This window comes from Rhea pennata, chromosome 5, assembly GCF_028389875.1.
Source record: "Rhea pennata isolate bPtePen1 chromosome 5, bPtePen1.pri, whole genome shotgun sequence".
Taxonomy (NCBI): Eukaryota; Metazoa; Chordata; class Aves; order Rheiformes; family Rheidae; genus Rhea; species Rhea pennata.
This window is the reverse complement of record NC_084667.1, coordinates 8,881,555-8,900,313: the sequence shown is the minus strand read 5'-3', so window position 1 is coordinate 8,900,313 and position 18,759 is coordinate 8,881,555. Positions and strand designations below refer to the sequence as shown.

At 38.3% G+C, this 18,759-nt stretch overlaps 1 protein-coding gene across 5 annotated transcripts in view; it reads right to left on the bottom strand.

The window, feature by feature from the left end:
- Positions 1-349: 349 nt before the first annotated feature.
- Positions 350-18,759, bottom strand: part of CDIN1 (CDAN1 interacting nuclease 1) — a 139,085-nt gene continuing 120,675 nt past the window's right edge. For 3 of the 5 annotated variants that reach the window (XM_062577579.1, XM_062577582.1, XM_062577585.1), the window contains one exon: positions 13,515-14,384. In XM_062577579.1, the coding sequence (XP_062433563.1) occupies positions 14,255-14,384 (130 nt within the window). In that variant the 3' untranslated portion in view covers positions 13,515-14,254. Of the gene's footprint in view, positions 422-3,411; positions 3,483-4,895; positions 4,956-5,343; positions 5,432-7,612; positions 7,663-13,514; positions 14,385-18,759 lie in introns of those variants that run through there. The other 2 variants (XR_009958611.1, XM_062577580.1) reach the window with 2 other exon arrangements.

Below are 18,759 nucleotides of genomic sequence, written 5' to 3'. Positions count from 1 at the left end.
TAGCTTAGATTCCTGTGAAATAATTGGTAAGTGATGTCCGGAGGAGAAGAGTTAAACTATTTCTGATTGCACTAGAAAATCCCACTCTTGATTTATCAATTCATTTCTTGGAAGATGAGACAAGGTATCTGTTGCAGATTGTAGTATATGTATTGCATACTGTGCTTTGAAATTGTAGTCCCTGTCTTTCTAAATTAAGCAGCTAATTTCTGTTGTTAACACTACTGAATTTCACTGCGCAATCTAAGGTACAAATATCCGCATGTGCTGCCATATTTGCAAAGTCCTTTTCAGACTCAGCATATAGCAACCTTCATTTTGCTTTGTCTTGGAGAAATTTCAGTTTCTACACACAACAAGAACAGACGTATACATTGCCATTACTTTGGTTCTTGCAGTACAAAGATTGCCTCCAAAAGCTCTGTGGGAAACAAAACCAAAACAACAACAACAAAAAACAAGCGTTAAACTAAATAAGCAAAATACAGGTGTTTAGAATGATGGACTTAGAATCTGTGGTACTATCCACTGTGTATATTATTACAGTGCAATCTTTGGCAATAAACTTAGCTTTAATGCCTCAGTTTATCTGTGTTAAAGGAGCAGTGAGAAAACTAATATCTTAAAAGTGGTGTAACAAAAATTACATCAGAAAAATAATTCACCAACCCTTAAATACTATTAGCAGAACAAAAGTTGGAGTTCACTCACTGGGGCTTCTCAGCATGCGTTTTTTATATAGCTGAAAGAATCCAGGCCTTTTTTTGAAGTCAGAGGCAGGTACTTAATCTTTTTTCCTTTTTTTTCTTTTTTTTTCTTTTCTTTTTTTCTTTTTTTCTTTTTTTTTTTGCTATTGCTGTGACTGGTCTATTTTTGGAATATGGATTAACTTCTCTAGTTTATAAAAGTAAAGAGCCACTTTGTAACCTTAAAGTATAAGTGCGCTAGAAAATAGAGAAAGTCCCAATGGTGTCTTCAGGGCATACTATTCACAACTTGAATATTCATCATACTCTGCTGCTTTTGTTTGCAGTGATCCCTTTCTGCCTAGTTACCATAGCTTGTCTGCTCCAGGAAACCCAAAAGTTAAATACCTTCCAAGGTGTATAATATACTCAGATGCAAACTTAGATCATCCAGCTATTATTAATTCTGCTGTACATAATTCTCACACACGAGCTGTCCAAGGCAACAATCTTCATAAAATTCATAGCTCTGTACATATTTTTACTGATGGAAGTTTTATGCCTTTATACAAAAGATGGCTCTGTACGATTAAGTTGTTTCATAGTCTCAGATGAGGTAATTAGATACTTATGTTGCACACAAAATGGTTTTGTACTTCAAACTATAAACTTTTGAGGAAATTTTTTAGAAGGCTCTCCCAGATGGAATCACTATTAGGGCCAAAGCCTGTCTCCCTGCATTGACAGCAGAGGTAGTTGAGGTATGGCACCATACAGTAGTCGTGGAACATGCCCGTGATGCGTTCCAGATGCTACAGCTGGGAACGCTCTCTGCACCCGCACGGCTTCGCTCGCCTTCTTTAACTTCAAGCTTTACTTCTCCGAGTAAAACAGTTTGGTATGAACTTGCTGTATAAATCCAAGCTCTCAATCCCTGATTAGTCTAGAACCTGAGCAACGTGTATCGCTGCTCTCTTTACCAGCACGCTTGTTGGGCTTTTTGTCTTGCGCCTGATTACTCACAGAGGGAGATAAGGATAAACCAGACCCCCTAACGAGGAATATCATCTTGCAGTTCATGGAGTTCTGATTTCATTCTGCCTGAATTATTTCTATGAATCTTACAAGTAAAAAGTCCTATCTAACAGGCACTTCAGGCTCTGACAGTCCAGCTCTAGCAGTTCCATATTACACGTTATGCTGGAAACAGGAGTCCTGCTGGCCGCCTTTGTTTGGTATTAGCTGCATCGTTCCAACATTATATTCAGACCATGTCATCAGCGATAGTCTTCTCAATCTGGAGATACCATGCGAACTGACTTTCTAATCAAATTATCAGGCCTCTCACTGTGTCTATCTTGACCTCCTAGTGTTCCTGGCAATGTCTTTTTTTTTATTTATTTATTTTTCTTGAAGTACTGTAGTTCTGTCTTCTTTCTTTTCCTTGCTAAAACTGGGAAATGAGGAGCATCAAACAAAAACAAAAACCAAACAACCCCCCTGCCAAATCCCCAAAGCAACAGCTAAACACAAAAAATCCCAAACTGCAAACGAAGCACACCTAAAATCCCTCATTGGGACACAAGGGAAGTAGAACGTCACTGTATTACTATTTCATTATAGCTGTATTCATCTGTAGATTCAAATGTTTGTCTTAACCTCTATCTTATTAAAATAAGTGGTTAGTTCATTACCTAATGGGAGGAACAGTGAAATATATGAACAGGCGGAGAAGTGCGTTATAAGGCACTTCTCTCCATTCAATTCTTAGTTCAGGTCAGCCATGCATTCTTTATCTCCTATGGAGAAGCACCGTGTTGAGCTTTCAAATGTTTAGAAATCTGGAAGAATGGCTGGTTTGTGTCTTGCAAGCAGCCCAACATCAGCACCCATCCAATTATTTGAAAATTGTTCAGCACTTCTCTGATCTGATGAGATTTATGTTTTGGGTTGGTTCAGTGATTCAAGACATATCTTCTAAAACATGAACAAAATAATGTCACAATATGCTGTAGATCAGCCAGTGAACAATTCTGGAACAAATCAGTTACATCTCTGAATGCTGTGGAGTTTGTTTGTTGTCTTCTCTCTCTCTCTCTCTCTTTTTTTTTTTTCCTGCTTTGGATTTAATTCAAATAGTATTTTATGCTTCCTTTTCACTAAATTAATAATGGCACATGGAGGTAATTTTATCAGCTTAAAGATACCTTTATGTTATGACAAACCCGCGCACCTCCAGGGTGATCATCTGCCATACAGCTTAGTTTGTATGTCACTCAGATGTGTAAAACCTGCCAGTATTCTTGTAGTACCTATATCATGGTATTTTTGGCAGAAGCTATATACAAACAGGAGAAATATGTGTGTATATGTGTCTGTATATGTATGTGTGTGTTTTTATATGGATGTGTTTTTATGTATGTGTATACATATATATATATATATGTGTACACACACACACACACACACACACACACATGTGTTTTTAAGAACTGAAGCATTGGTTTACAGCACAGGAGGAGATCTTGCTCCACAACTTAAGGAGATAAACTGGATCAGGGGCATTTCTAAAGATGATGTTACCCCAGCCATGTGGTTGAGTATTTCTAAAGATGAGGTTGCTCCAGCCATGTGGTTGAGTGGAACTTGCCAGAGTGAGAACAATGGAAAAAGATGAAATGCAGACAATGGAATAACCATTGAAAAATATCTTCCCGTTCAGTACCTTGGCAAACGGAAGGCATTCAGCTAGTGCACTAAGTTTCGCACGCTGCCTCTCAATCTGGGCCTGCGGAGCTGAGAGAAAGCACCACCGTGAGAAGAGAGCCCGCGAGAAACCAGAGCACAACTGCAGACTATGGGAACACACCATAGCACTGCTTTCAGGGCCTGAGCTATTGCGGCTGGCTCCTTTTTCTGCTAAGGTCAGTAATACTCCTGGATGCTGAGAGCAGCTAAATCTATCAAAACAGAATTACAGCTTGGTTCTTCTGTCACTTGACTGTTAAGGTCTGGAAAACCTGTGGCTTTCGCCTTAAGATGGGTCTTTTGCTTTGTTTTCCTCTGCGCTAGATTCACATGAAACATACCTTGCCAAAGAATTCAGGAAAATACTTTTTGATATCTTTGAAGGAAATATGAGGCCAAGAAATTGGAAAATGGTTTGCTGTTTATCTGTTAGTATTTATAAAAACAGGAAGCTGTCACTTACAGGCTAAATAAGGGCTAAAGAGACAGAGGAAGTTGTGTTTTAACATTGTTAGTAAATCAGTGGGAAGCACAGTGATGCAGCAGACTGGCTAACACTTCTAAAATAGTAACTTGTCTACATTAGAGTTTTAAGGTGTCACTGTTGTGAATATGCTGCCTGCTATGCCTTTAAGAACACTTTTTCTTTTTTTTTTCTTCTTTTTTTTTTTTTTAATCCTGGACTAAGACATCTTAGAAAAAGAGGAGAATAACAAATTAAATCAGATGAAAGAAAAAACAGTGAAAACTACAACAAATGAAAAAAATAATAGAAAAATTCATTATCAAAACTAGGCAGCCAAAAAAAAAAAAAAAGTAAATAAGTATCCTAGAGACAACTAGCAGAGCGTGCCGGCAGACAGAGGTTACTTTCAGTTTAAGAGATGGCATCTTTTACTGAATGCCACTTGCAGAAAAAAACCTGTTCCAGAAAAAAACTATGGGGAATAGGGCACCTGTGTCCCGACCCAGCCAGGTGTTAGCCAGCTTTATAGGGGTTCTTGAGAAAGTCTCGCCCTTCCTGCTTCAGACCAGGACTGGGCAGAGGGCAGCTGCCGTTTAAGTCACTGGTGACACTGGGGCTTCCATCTGCCACCCTTCTGGAGGCTGCAGGTTACCTCCAGGTTTGGAGCTAGAGTTTGGCTAAGCCGCTTCTCCTCAGAAGTGGTCATTTAGCTACGAGAACCGGGCTTGGCATGTGCAGAAAGACTTTCACTTCTCTTAATGAAGCAAGAAACAGAAAGAAGAAACAGAAATACGTAGGGCATTAGGGAAGAAGGTAGCAAAAAAGCATGGAATAGCAACATTGCTCAGGAAAATAAAATTGCAACTGAAGTGTGTTACTAATAGGTGAAAACAGCAATCATCATTTTGAGCAAAAGCCTATAGGGGAAGTGTGAAGCCATTTCATTAATGAAAGAGCACTGGAGAGCGTGAAGCAATTCTGATCTCTGGACTCACCATTTAAGCACCAGAACTTATTATCCTACTTGCTGCTCATCGTGCTGGTATTTGCTGTCCCTGTGCCACAGAAAGCACTGCTGTGGAATAGACTCTGTGTGTCACTAGAAGTCACTTTAACTTTTAAACATGTCCCAGAAGGTGGGATGAGATATAGCCACCTTACCTACTTTGGAAAACACAGGTTTTTAACATGACAAAACCTCAGCAGAAGACCAATAAGGCTAAACAAAATGCAGTCAATATATAAAAATAATAGGGCAAGATCTCAGCAATCTTAAATCAGCATGATAGTTTTAAACAGAGATGTCAGTGGAGCTGGGCCAATTTGTAGTTTCTGATGCAATCTAACAGTGCATGGTACAAGCAGAAAGAAACTAAGAACGAGTAGCCCCTATTACCACATCTGGGGCAGAGATGAGCACGTATGAGGAAAAAACCAACTCACAGTCTATTTTCTCAGTTTTCATGACTTTCATTTCCTATGAACTCAAGGCCACAGATGAAGTTCTTCTTGGGTCTGAGTAACTGAAGATCTAAGGAAAAGGAGATGTGCAGCTTACAAAACACAGACGGGGAGACTGCCAATTACATAGTAAAGCCTATAGGTAACAAGTTATAACAAGTATCTACCCCAGACTCTTCAATAGTACTCTTTCAGTGTAATTGGTAGATACCTGTTATCTGGGACATCAAAACTCTTCACTGCTCCTCAAATCTTAACGACTCTGTTTCCATCTCTTTGTCTTTAGTTAGTATTTAGTTAGATCTGCTTAAGTTACCTGGAGTTCAAGGAGCATAAAGCTCAATTCCGCATAGCATTAATGGACAGGACTGCAAATTGCATTGAGCTGAATACAGCACAGATTAGGTAAACGGGAAACAAAAATAAATCTATATATAAATCTTTTATCTCACCCTCCCATGACATAGCTGCCTGTCAGGCCAGAAAACATTGCTAACAGTCTCCAAGGGCTGCGGGTTGCTGGGCACAAAAGACTCTTCGATTGCCTATACCAAAAACTTACGGAAAGTAAGTTCACTTCACTTGGGGTGAAGTGAAGATGCACAGGAAAATTTTTGTGTTTAAGTGGAGCCTCCAACTTCATAGCAAGTCAGCATCAGCTCATCAGTTTGGCTGAGTAATCGGGCCAGCAACAACAGAATTGTTAAGATCATCAAACCCAACTGTGAGCATCAAGAGCTTGGAGCTTTACGGCAAATGCCCACCTAAGCAAAAGGACTGGTTGTTGCTTTTTGCTCCATTTGGCAAGTTTTCTTCTGCTAAGTATTTTAAGTAAATGTTTATATCACAAACTGAGCTGTAAGCCACATGTTACTGACCATGAAGACTGATGTTGGAGGGTTTTGTGTATCCTATGAGGGATACAGTACATTACTATTACACTTAATTGGTGACAGCTAGCCATCAAACTCCTTTATGTAATAGACCTCAGAGACTGAATATTTTAATTTATCATCTTCAGATAGACTGCATACTTAAAAAAACATTTTGTAAATCACACCAAACATTTCAAGCATTTTCAAAGGGCAGGATTAGAATTCAACCTAAACTTGATGGATCACAGAAGTAGTTTGAACTCAGCAAGGTAAAACTAAAAATGGACTGCCAAGTAATATGTTCAAGAAGGAAAAAAAAGAATCAGATGAAAAGATTATGAACTGGAGCTATAACTAGATGTGGGCATTACAGAGGACCCCAGACTAAATAAAAGTGACTAACTTGTCATAGAGGGAATGTACTTGTAGGCAATTTGTACATAAGATATACAAAGTAACTTTTTCATTATCCAGATCTGATAAAGCCTTATCTGAAGGGCTGTGTTTTGGATACTGTATTTCTAAAAATAAAACAAAACAATGTAGACAAATTGGAAGAGACCAGTGCAAACTAACAAAAATGATCATAATTTTCAAAACATATTCTACAAAAAATGTTGAAAGAATTCATGCTGTTTAGTTGAGAAAATAGTATTCAAACATGGAAAAGGTCAGAAATAGAAAGCAATTGTAAGTTTTATTCTCTATATTCATTCATAATTGGATGAGATGGCACAGGCTTACTCTATAGCAAAAGAAAAAAAAGCATTTAGATTAGATATTGGAAAGTCTTTGTAACTAAATAAAGACGGACAGCAGAATGGATTCCCATAACCTTTCTAAGCATCTCCATTGCTGGAGTTTTTTAAGAATAGGTTAGAAAGACATTTCAGTTGATCTGTATAGACAGTCTTGCCTCAGAGGACGGATGGGACTATATGACTTGAGAGCCAACTCCGCCTACGTTTTTTTTCATGATATATAGTCAGGCCTTTTTTTCTAAATGTACTTAATCATTTTATGTCATACAAAGCCAAAGACATTTAAAATGTAGCTAAGTGAAGTGCATATGGAAACAAACTGATTTCACCCATTTTTATTTGTTCCACTCATTATGGAGTTATCACGCTGAAATGGAAAGTGTGAGGCTGGAAATTTCAAAGTGCTTTTAGAAATGCTCTTAAATCCTGAAGCATTTTGTGATTTGAGAACACTTATATACAGCTACACACTGGAGAGAAAGCCCAGAAAACTGCAGTTCAAGGTTTAAAACTTGCTGGTTTAAGTAGGGCCTACTCTGGTCTTTTCGAGGTGCAGGTCACCCAGTTCTGTGTGCCATGCTCTGACAAAATCAGCGTTACTTGTCAACTTGCTGGAAGGTCTCTATACTCTACTCAACACTTCTCCTTGAACACGGGGGACCATTCTATAAGACAGAGATAAGTGTCTATTGCTCCTTCCTGAAGTTTTCTACCAAGAAACATCTATAAAAGCCAACAAATAATAGATATACAGTACAGAAAGGATAGTTAGCATTTATATACTATATAAACAAGTGTATTCCTTTGCTCTGACCTCATACGCCAACTCTTTTGGGACAGAGACCCAAAGAGACTTTGTATGTGTTTGTGCAGCTTGCTGGAACAAAGAGGCATTGATCCTGATAAGACTGTCTTATCAATAGTATAAATTGAATATTAAGTATCATAATAAATCACACTTACACGTCTGCATGCTGCAGTCATACACTCTGAAAGCCTGAATTTGCATAAAGTTTGTAACCTTTACTCGGTGCTTGTTAGGCCTTACATTTATTTAGGTATTTTTAAAAATGACTGATTACTTCACATTCTGCTATTGTTAGAAATAGTTTTGTAGTTCTTGTTTGACTGTTTTGCATGTCTGCTTTATGTTAATGATGAATACTTGTGCCATGCAGGTAATAGCTGCTGTGCAAATGTACCATTCTCTACTAGACACTTCTTCTTATTCCTATTATTTTCATTAGGAAAGTTCTCAAAGGTAAGTAAGCTTTAGTAAAAACATTAGTTTATAGACACTTAACTGGACATAGGGATAAAATCTGTTAAATAAATCTGATAAAAGCTATAAAAGGAAAATGAAATGCTTGTCTGGTATTAGAGGGATTCACTTTCTATGACTACTTAACACTAGTGTCCAATAATGACCTTCACCACAGCACTTTATGGTGTCACTGTTATAGGTAACAGCAAAAAGTATTTATACAACATGGAAACCCCCCTCAAACTTCCTTATAATGAGAATAACCTTAGTCAAGGATATTTCTCTCGGAATTAATAACCGGCTGGGGTTAATGGCCATTGGCTTCATCTTAGGCCCCCAATTAATCCCTGAACCGCAATTGTTATTACCTAATTGACTTAGTTTCATTTCATTTTAACATTTCAAAGTGATCTCCCTAGCATCATGCTGACAGAGTAACACGGTCTCTGTAGATGTGCATTGACATGGTTTCAATATTGTTACTTTGTCTCCATACACTTGCATCGACATTTCATTTTGTTTTGACATTGCAATGCCACATCTATGGATCTGTGCAGATGACAAGAGATTGTTCAGATTAGGCGAAAGCCTGTCCAAGAGGGAGGAGCGACTAAAATTTTATAGATGGGGCATGATCTCAGCTAAAAGCTACTAAGCAGAATTATTATCATTGTAAATGTGATTTGTATGTTTGCAAAGGGAAGAAAATCAGATAAACTACTTTACTTGAAATCTTTCTGGTTTTCTAAAAATACCTTTTCAAACAGATCAGCTAAAGAAATGTAGCCTGCAAAATGCACTAGCTAATTTATTTTTTAAAAAAGTTATTTGATATTACCATTTCATATTTATTTTAGGTTGCAAATAAATTATGCAAATCTTGTGCATTCCACTAATATAGTGTCAACAGAACTAGCTGCAAGATGTAATTCTAAATCAAGAAAGAAATGTTTATAAAAATTGAAATAGGGCATCAGAATGAAGTCTTTTTATTATATGGAAAAGTTTTCAAAAAGTCTTTTGAAGCTCTTTGATCCAGCTTTGAAATAATTTTAGTAGATTACTATTGTACTAAAACCATAATTTATAGTAGCTGACCTAAGCTGCTCTTTGTATAACAGTCATATATGAAACAATAGCAGGAAAGTAAAAAACACAAGGGGAACTAAAGCTGCTCTGTTTATTATTTAGCTCATAATTACATCTTCCTTATTTAATCTTTTGAATCCTGGCATGTTCTTAATAATACAGGTTCAAATAATATTTACTATACACAGGAGAGTTAGTTTTGAGTAACGCATTTAGACTATCCAAACTTTGTGTAACTTGTGACCTTTCCCTAACCTAAGCGAGGTCTATTTTATACAGATCGTAGCAGATAGACAGTTGCTCTGTAAATGGCGAGGCCGCGGCCAAGCGCCCATTGTTAGCGAGCTCATTTTTCACCCGGCCGCTTTAGGTTCCTCGCACACAACTGTAAAGAGCAAGCCCTTGAGGTTTCTTCTTTTGTCAACTCAATAAAACAGTTATTTCTGAATAACCGGCAAATCTGCAATAAGTGGCCCTTTGTGATTTAGAATACTATGATAGGAGTAATTTTTTAATTCAGCTGGGCAGCCTGCTATTTTATTTCGTAATATTAAGTTATTACTTAAGCAGCATTTTTTTTAATGTATTTATAATCTCTTCCTCAAAATAGCAAGAAGATGGTTCTAACACCTGTCATTTACCCACAGCATTTATTATCTAACTGCAGAAGATCCCTTTAGAAGCTATCAAAATAGTTGGGCTATTTCAGCTGAAATAAAAGGCTGAGTTGAGTTCAATTCTGCGTATGTTTTGCCAGTGCTTGAGGAGTCATACTCAACTCTGGTAAGTAAGAACAACTTGCAGGATGTACAAGCTTTTGCCAGAAAAACTGTAGTTTGAGAATAGGGAGCTAGCCATGTTTTTTTTTTCTCGAGCCAAGTAGAGTTTGGCACAGGAGGGAAGCTAGCCCCTTGACTTCAAAAGACCTTCTCGCAGAAGTGCTGCTCGAGCTAGGGATGAACTTGCAGTATCTGTAATGACCAGGACTGCCCCATAACAGCCAGGATTCCTAATATTGGCCATGCCTATTTTCTGGTAGCACAGATACGCTGCTGTCATACGGCTCTGTAAAACTATAGGCAATGCTGTAAAAATCCACTATACACAGGAATGATTGTGCTGTACTAGATCTGTGCTCTACCAACATTCCCAGTCTGTGGAAATGACCCGTGTTTCAAACCAACAGAACGAGCAGCAGCGCCACAATGTTCCTGCGTTACAACAAAGTGCTATTTATGGAAACTTGGGGACAGTCTGCCTGGGACCTAACAGGGCTTTTTAAACTCGACTAACAGCAAGATTGCTTGATATGGTGGGTTAATAGGAACACGTTCTGAACGTGAAACAGCACCTCTCGGAAGCAGCACTGGAAAGTGTCTGTAGAAGCAAAAGCAGGTAGAAAGGCTAGGGCAGGTTTTCAAAGAAGAATCAAGGATAGATGGGAGGATACTGTGAATGAGTGAGTGAGTAAGATGGAAATTAAAGGGGAAGATTTAAAGGTACATGGAAAGAGTCATGAATAGTCTTCTGGAGTAGACTAGATGGTACATTTATCTTAAAAATCACAGTGAGGTGGAGAAATCACGGAGGAAACACTAGGAAAAAGTCACTTTTCTGAATGAGTGAATGCAACAAAGTAAGATAAAAAGTATTCACGAACTATCAATACTACTATGATATAGTAATGAGTATCAGTGTGCACAGTAAGACCTTTGGTTCTTTCTCTTCATCTTTAGATAAGAAGTTTTATTTAGCTCTGAGTAGGTTTTAGGGGAATATTATAAAACTCTTGCTAATGTTCAGTTCCCAGAGCACAGGAAAAATTTGTTCTTTCTCACTGGGAATGTTGCACACTAGAGTGTGACCCATAATAATTGTGCTATTCCTCCTATATGAGGAAGTTTTACTTCTACATTCAACACAATTACATCGATTCCTAAAGCTCAGAACAGGCCTTATTACAGTGTTTGTAAGAGCAGATGCTTGGCAAGTCTATATATGCCAGCGAGAACATCATTCAGTTTTATGCACACTTCTGTTTTCTGGCTTGGCATAATTCATTAGCACACTCTACAGAATACTCCATAAAACTGGATTTGGCTGCAATGTTAAGGTTCTAATGACTACAACATTGTAAAAAGAAAAAAAAATGCAGTAGTTTCTTTTCTATTCTTCAAGTTGATGTTTACATCTGATAAACTGAAAAAATACACAAATGAGCTTTCTGCAAGATACAGGCAGGAATAACAACATAGTTTTAATCTTTTAATATTCTATTTTCAGCATTTAAAGCAGTGACATAGTATAACAATTTTTGTGGTGGCAAGTAGATCCCATGTAACTAGAATTAGTACAGTATGTACATTTTATGGCTTATTTCATCCTCATCTATCGTAAAGGTTCTTAAAAGGGGCCGTATGTAAAGAGGAGGTCAAAGCTTTGATTAAAGACATCAGTATTGCCTTTCAACCTGTTATGTCACTGCATCAGGCAGAGGAATAAACAAACAAATACAAGCATAACCTGATTTATCTGTGTGTCCCCAACATAAATTTGTTTAATGTAAAAACAAATAAAGCAAAGCTTTGATGAAGGTTGAGCAGAATTTTCAACATCTGTGCAGATAAATTTAATTTATTCCAAAAGAAAAAGCAGCATTAGTACATCATGTAAAAGCTGATTTAAATGTTTTCATACAAGAGAAAGCATATGCACTAGCTAAAACAAATTGAGTTTTGCCCTTAAAACCTATTTCCCTTAGACAACCATTACTTCTGAGTTTTCTACCATAATAATGTTCAGTTATTACGTCTTTTTTATTCTCTCCTTGGTTTTACACATGCCACTAACCTAAACCAGAGTTATATGTCCCAGGGGCAGCAACACCCTAAATGCAGCTTCTGTGTAGCATCAGGCAGGTACACTGCAGATTGCTTCTGCATATCGTTATGTGCAGATCCATAAAGCTGGTCAGGTAAAATAAACTAAGCACAATAGCTTAAACAGTTGAACACAAATGAGTTACAGGTATTCGAATTAAAAAAAAATATTTCCAGTATAACATATTCAAAACCAAAATTAACGATCTCTACACACCAGTAACTCACAATAGCAGGGCTACACTGGTTTACTTCTGCAGTAAAGAATAGAGCTCTACGAAGAATGAGGACACTTTTTCCTATAAATAAAAGGTTAATCAAAATGATGAACCTCTGTCTGAAACTTACTAAAAAGCATTACAGTGAGATCTTAAAATTCAAAACCAAAATAATCTATACATATACGAAAACTAGAGATGAAAAAAACTGAATGGAATTAATACTCTTAACTCTAAGTAAGACTGTATAAAGTCTACACGTGATTTTGAAATCATACAGACACACAAAGTATCACCTGAACTAAGTTTCCTGAAAAAAAAAGATGAATGTGGATCTTAATGTTTTAAAGACCATTTCCCTACGGAAGAGGTCTTTGTGCTTCAAGGAGACTGTTATCACACCTTTCATTCCACAACAGACTTTATAGCTCTGCCTAACTTCTGTGACAAACGAGAGACAGTGCGCGCACACACAATACCCTTGCTGGCTTTCTAAAGTATTTTGTTCTTCTTTGAATGACTGTTAGCAAAGAAAAGAAGCTTAAAGAGTCTTGAGGCCAAAGAGCTGTTTTCATTGACTAGCTTCTAGCTGAGAGAGCAGAGCAGCTGAGAAAGAGCCAAATACTGCCTGCGTGAGTGGTGAGGAACGTGGAAAGAGAATCTGAGACTGAATCTCTACAAATTTCAAGGATACCTAACATTCACCTCAATGTACCTCCAATCTTGGTGGTCCAAAAAAGAGAAATATAATATTCTTATATGAATATAGGAATGCTCAGGAGACTAATGCCTATTTGGATGCTTTATCTGTCCCATGGAACTGATCCAGTATGAAGCACTGTTTTATCTTCCTAACTGCTCTTCTTGAACATGAGGGTGATTATCTTCTTCACAATTAAGTCAGGCAAAAAGCTCCTGCACATTGTTCTTCCGGACTTTGGTATGCTAAACATTTTTACGTTATAATGCCTACGGAGGTCAAGACAGACTATTTGCTTAAAGCCAGTTAAAAGGAAAACTCCTAAGTATGGATTCCTCAAATAAATAAAAAAGACAAAAACCCAAACTATTTGGAGTCATTACATTTTTATACACAAATGAATACATACTACAAGGTTCAGACACTCACATGCATAAAATAAATCCTTGCTCTTCCCTTCCTCCCCCATAAAAAACTATTTTGAATTCTTTTTTAATTGTTAATCTGGAATTCTGTTGGTTTTTTAGCAATCAGATAAAGTGAGGAAACACATATACCAATACTTCTCACAAAATCTGTCTGCTTACTGTAACAGCCAGAAACGATATGACCTTGTTGTACCACTTAGGCTTCATGAGCTATGCACTATGTTGTTTTAAGACCCAGAATATCAGCCTAAATCATTTTTCCACATCACTGTAGGTGTTTCAGCCACATCACTAACATTTAATAAACTTGTGAGTGAAATCATAAGAAAAAACTTTGGAGAAGAACGGAAAGTTGCACCTTTCAGCCTCTGCATTTTTTCTTTGTTTAGAATGCTAGGAGAAGCCATCCGGAAGGAAGGAAGATTATGAATATCTATAAACTAACTGCTTGACAGAGAGAGAAACTCTGATAATGAGTGGGTTGTGTCTGTCTTTTTTGGCTGATCACAACAGAGGTCTGAAGCAAAACAGAAACTCCTGATATGTTTGTCTAAAGAGGCAGTAGCATGAGCACAGGCAGCAGGAGTTCAGCTGAAGTTCAGGGCAGATGCTGCTATTAGTTTACACTGCAGGAAAGTAAAATTGCTTCCGGATTTACCTCTTCCTCCCAACTTCAGTGCTAAGCCATGCTGTGTCGCAGAGTCACAATGTCAGTAGGAAAGCAGTCTTTTAGCAGGATACCACGCTCACGATGGCAGTCCAGCTCTTCAATAAATCCATACCAATAGATGACTAATCCAGGGCCAAACCTATGAAGCAAAAAGAAGAATGTGACTGTGCAATCCCAGTGCAGGTAATGCTCCTGTTAGTATTACTCCAAAATTGGAGAGAGTTTAATTTATTTTTCAAAATTAAATCAGCATTGAATTGATATACCTCATTAATGCCTGGTTCCACAAAAAAATGTTATTTCAAGATGTACGCAATCTCTACAAGGGGTTTATTCCTTGAGTGCTCTGCACATATAATTTATCAACCAAAAACAGACCTGTGTCTTAAATATTAAGTAACTTTCAATAACTTTGATACATAGAGAAGTTTATCTTGCAGTATGCTCCATTTTTTTCGGATTTGGACATTAAGACATTAAAAATACATGGGTTTATGCAATCTCAGTTCGTGTGCATTGTAGTACTGTGAAGATCAGCAATGAATCCTTAAAATACAATGTAGAAAATACATTATTATGCAAGTAATTATTAAGGTAAACTGTATATAGTTCATAAAGAAATAGAAAGTTCCTACTGCAAGGTCTCTGAAATGTGCCTCAGGAATTCCTCAGATATTACTAGCACTGACTGATCCCCACTAGGCAATCTCAGGAAGTAGCCCCATGGACTATTTTACCCATCAGGAAGTTCAGACCTTCAGGCTGGGTTCATAAAGAAGTAATCACTATCAATCACTGTGTACTGCGATATGTTTTGCACATCAGTTTCACGTTTTTCCTACTGAGAGCACTTAATTAAAGGGCAGCACTACTTTTGGTGTAGTGTTGCAGGAATTTTACAGTGAAATCATAAATTATGAATGTTGGGTTAGTAAAAGGATGTCTAAAAACAGAACTGCTTTCTGTAGTCTAACATTACAGCAGTCTGCACAACATTAGGCCAAAAAGCTTTTTCTTTCTGTGATTTATTATATGCTGTAGTGAACTTGCCAAAAACAACAGTGCAGGATGAGCTGTTAGATACCGTATGTACAAGAAAAAGTTCAATAGAATGTCATGTAATGGTTTAGACACAGAGCTGTGCTTAGCACTCGACCAATATGGTAGCCAATTTTTGCTAATGTTTAATTATAATAAAAGTGTGCCAGGGGGATGCACAGTAACTTTAATGTCCACTTAGCAGACATCACAAGCGCTCAGAACCGTAGGTAGTGCCAGACTGGCTTCATTAGGGTGGTTTCTTTCCAACAATGGGGGAAAACTCTATTTGATGTGCTCGTGCAATGGAACAGGCTTCAAAGGAAGACGAAACCCCTGTGGCTTCCTCCTGCAGTTTCAATTAGACATGGTACTCTCTTGCCCCAAACTGCTGCATGCCGTTGTAACATTCTGGTTTACAGCTACTACCCTTCAGCCTAAAAGCGGCTGCATTTTAGCGGCAAACGCAAGCGACCCCTCAGCCCTGCTGATTTACCAGCTTGGTAAGCGTGGTCCTTTCTGAAACAGAAAGACGCCAGGTGAAAGCGCAAAGGTTTCAAGCGTGACAAAGCCAGCCACGCTAAATAATATAACAAACACGTTTAGTACTGAATAAAGCCCCGACTGAAAAAATGGCTTGGGCAGAAGAGCGCTGCAGCCTACACCCAGCCCTTTCCACTGGTGGTCAGGAACTTCACCCTCTACCGCCTCTAAGGATTCCTCTCCGCGGTGGCTTTCTGAAGCCCATGCAGGGCCAAGACCTCCCTGCAGTAAGGGCAGCAGCTCGTCTAACGGTGGCAAGGAGCAAATGGCAGCAGGGACGGATGCTCGGTGCAGCGTCGGTCCTCTGCCGCCCCTCACTGCCTCCAGGGAGAGGTGGTATCTCGCCGATGCTGTCTCGCCCGGCTTCTGCTCTTGGACAGGCTCCGCACACGTTCCCGGGCTGACCAACGGCGGCCACAGGGCCAGCTGGCTGCGGACGTACCTCGGTACGAACGGAGCTGCTCTCAAAAGCAACAAATCCCCGCAAGACAGAGCGTCTTTTACATTTCTAATGGACTCTTTTAGGCAAGGCAGAAACTATAAAATGTACCCGCAGCACTTTCATTGCGAGCACATGTGCCAGGTAACAAACTTCATGCTAATGAGCAGCTGCTCAGCCCAAGCTCCGAAGGGCCCGTTTCGCTCCGGCACGCAGTCGGAATCCCCCGGCCCCGGAGGCGGCAGGCTCGGCTGTATCTGAAATTACTATTCTTAATAAAACCACTATTTTGAGACTAGTCAAGGGGATTGTTTATGTTCCCATCAAATCATTAGAACTCATAAATTCTGATGATAAACTTTATATACAGGACCATCTACACACTGCTATTTGCGGCAGCAAGTACACCTTTCGCATGAAAATGTCCTTCAAATCTGCTTTTGACTGTGTCTGCATAGTAAAATGATTTGCTGCGTGCAACCTAAATTGCATTTTTTTCAATGTGTTGTATCATTATGGCTCTGTATCAGACAGACCACGGTCACATAAAATCATACCATATTTTCGTTTAAAAAGACTTTAAGTGGAGTACGTAAGACCAAAATTAACTTGTTGGCACATTAAGCATTTGCCACTGACTATTAGGAACTCCTGCTGCTAAGTGCTAATTTCTCTCTCATTAACGCTCGGAGTTGGCAAATCACAAACAATGCCACCGGTTAATTACTGCTGCCTTAATTTGAAAAGACATTTAACCTTTTTTTTGTGTAGGGGGATGAGGTGGGGAAATGTACGCTAGAAGTAAGAACTATCCTTTCTAATTCAGCTCCTTTCAAAGGGCGTATGTGACATCGTGGAGAACGAAACTCAGCACTGTAAATTACACTGCAAAGCTAAAAACTTATTTCTAGATTAATAACAACATTTAACAAATTGGTGACTAATCTTCCTTTCAGGGCCAGTGCTGACAACTTTGGCTTACACAGGAGAATTAACAAAAAAAATGACAGAATGCCTACTTAATACTGCTATGGAAAAGGGAGTCAGTAGCTCTGAGCAGGAAAACACAACCTTCAACGCGCAAAACAATTGTAATACCATAATGACACGGCATGTAACATAGGTCAAGTCACCCCTGTTTGGAGAAGGTTCAAGCTTAAGGTGAACAAGCAAGCGTCCGAAAATATGTAGCTATGGACTACTATAGATTTTACTCTTGCTCAGATGGACTGTATGAACTCCTGAAAATGTCCTTGTATTTTTTCCTCCTTTCCCTTGACTTTAGATCTTACCCTGAAAAGCCTACCTACAAAGAAACATGTCCAAAAGTTAAACAAAACTGTAGTATTACCCATTCCAGTGAAACCCTCTAAATTTAGAGCCATATTGAGTTTTCTTTTCTTTTCTTTTCTTTTCCCCCTTTTTTTTTAAGCTGAAATCAAAGTAACAGAGTTTTCGTTAATTTTGTGTTTTGTGCAGGAAAAACAGAACAAGAAACATAAAGGCGAGCTTCCTTCAGCTCATAATAAACATAGCAAGTGAAATTAGTCCATATAAGTTGCATCAGTTTACTTAAAATAAATTTATAAATACACAGTTATATAAACCTTGTTTTAGCCCTTGCCTTGACACCAGAAGTTGTGACTACAAGGCAACCTAAGCCAATCTAACTGCACTTTAGTGCAGGGTCAGAGGGCCAAAAATGCCAAAAGGGAGGCAGACAGACTTACGACCCCAAAGTGGTCAGAAAGAACAAGACCACTAAAGGCAATGGATTAACTCAGGTTGCCAAGGAACTGCAGTCTAATTTTGGCTTGATAGAGAAAAGTGAACTTAGACTAAGTTTTAAGGGCAGCAGACAGCATCTCTCAAGGAGCAAGCTGAAGGATTTGAATTATATGCTGGAGATATGAAAATACAGCGTGTGATTCTTACTGGTTCAGGAGTGGCTTAGATAAAACTTATGCTTGCTTATGTTTTGCAAGTATGCTAGGCTTGTTCTGATTCAAGAGTGCTCACAGATTCTTTTGTACTGCTTTGGTTACACTGATCTCAAAACAAACACAAAGCTAAATGGGTATAGTTTTGCTCGTTGATAATCCTGAGACTCTGGGCTTTGTTTTTCCTGGAAAGAAGGAGTTTCATAGAGACATGCTGAAAAAACAGAAAGGTGAAATTTAGATAAGCTGAGGCAAGTTTGGAGAAAACAAGCCAAATGGTTGTTCTTCTTAAAAAAAAGATATCTTTCTTTATTGTTAATCTTACATACACAAATCTTCATTTAAGTGAAAGGATCATTAAAAAAAAAAGAAGAAAAAAGAAAGCAAAATGTGAATCTGGCTTTAACTTGCCCTCTAGTTGAACCAGTTTTGTGCTAGAAAAGAAAAAAAAAGACTTTTATGTATTTATCAAAGCGGCCTAGTAGACTCTCACACACTCTACTTCCCTGCAAGAGAAACTACTTTCTAGTAATGTCTTTTCTTCTGGAATGTCT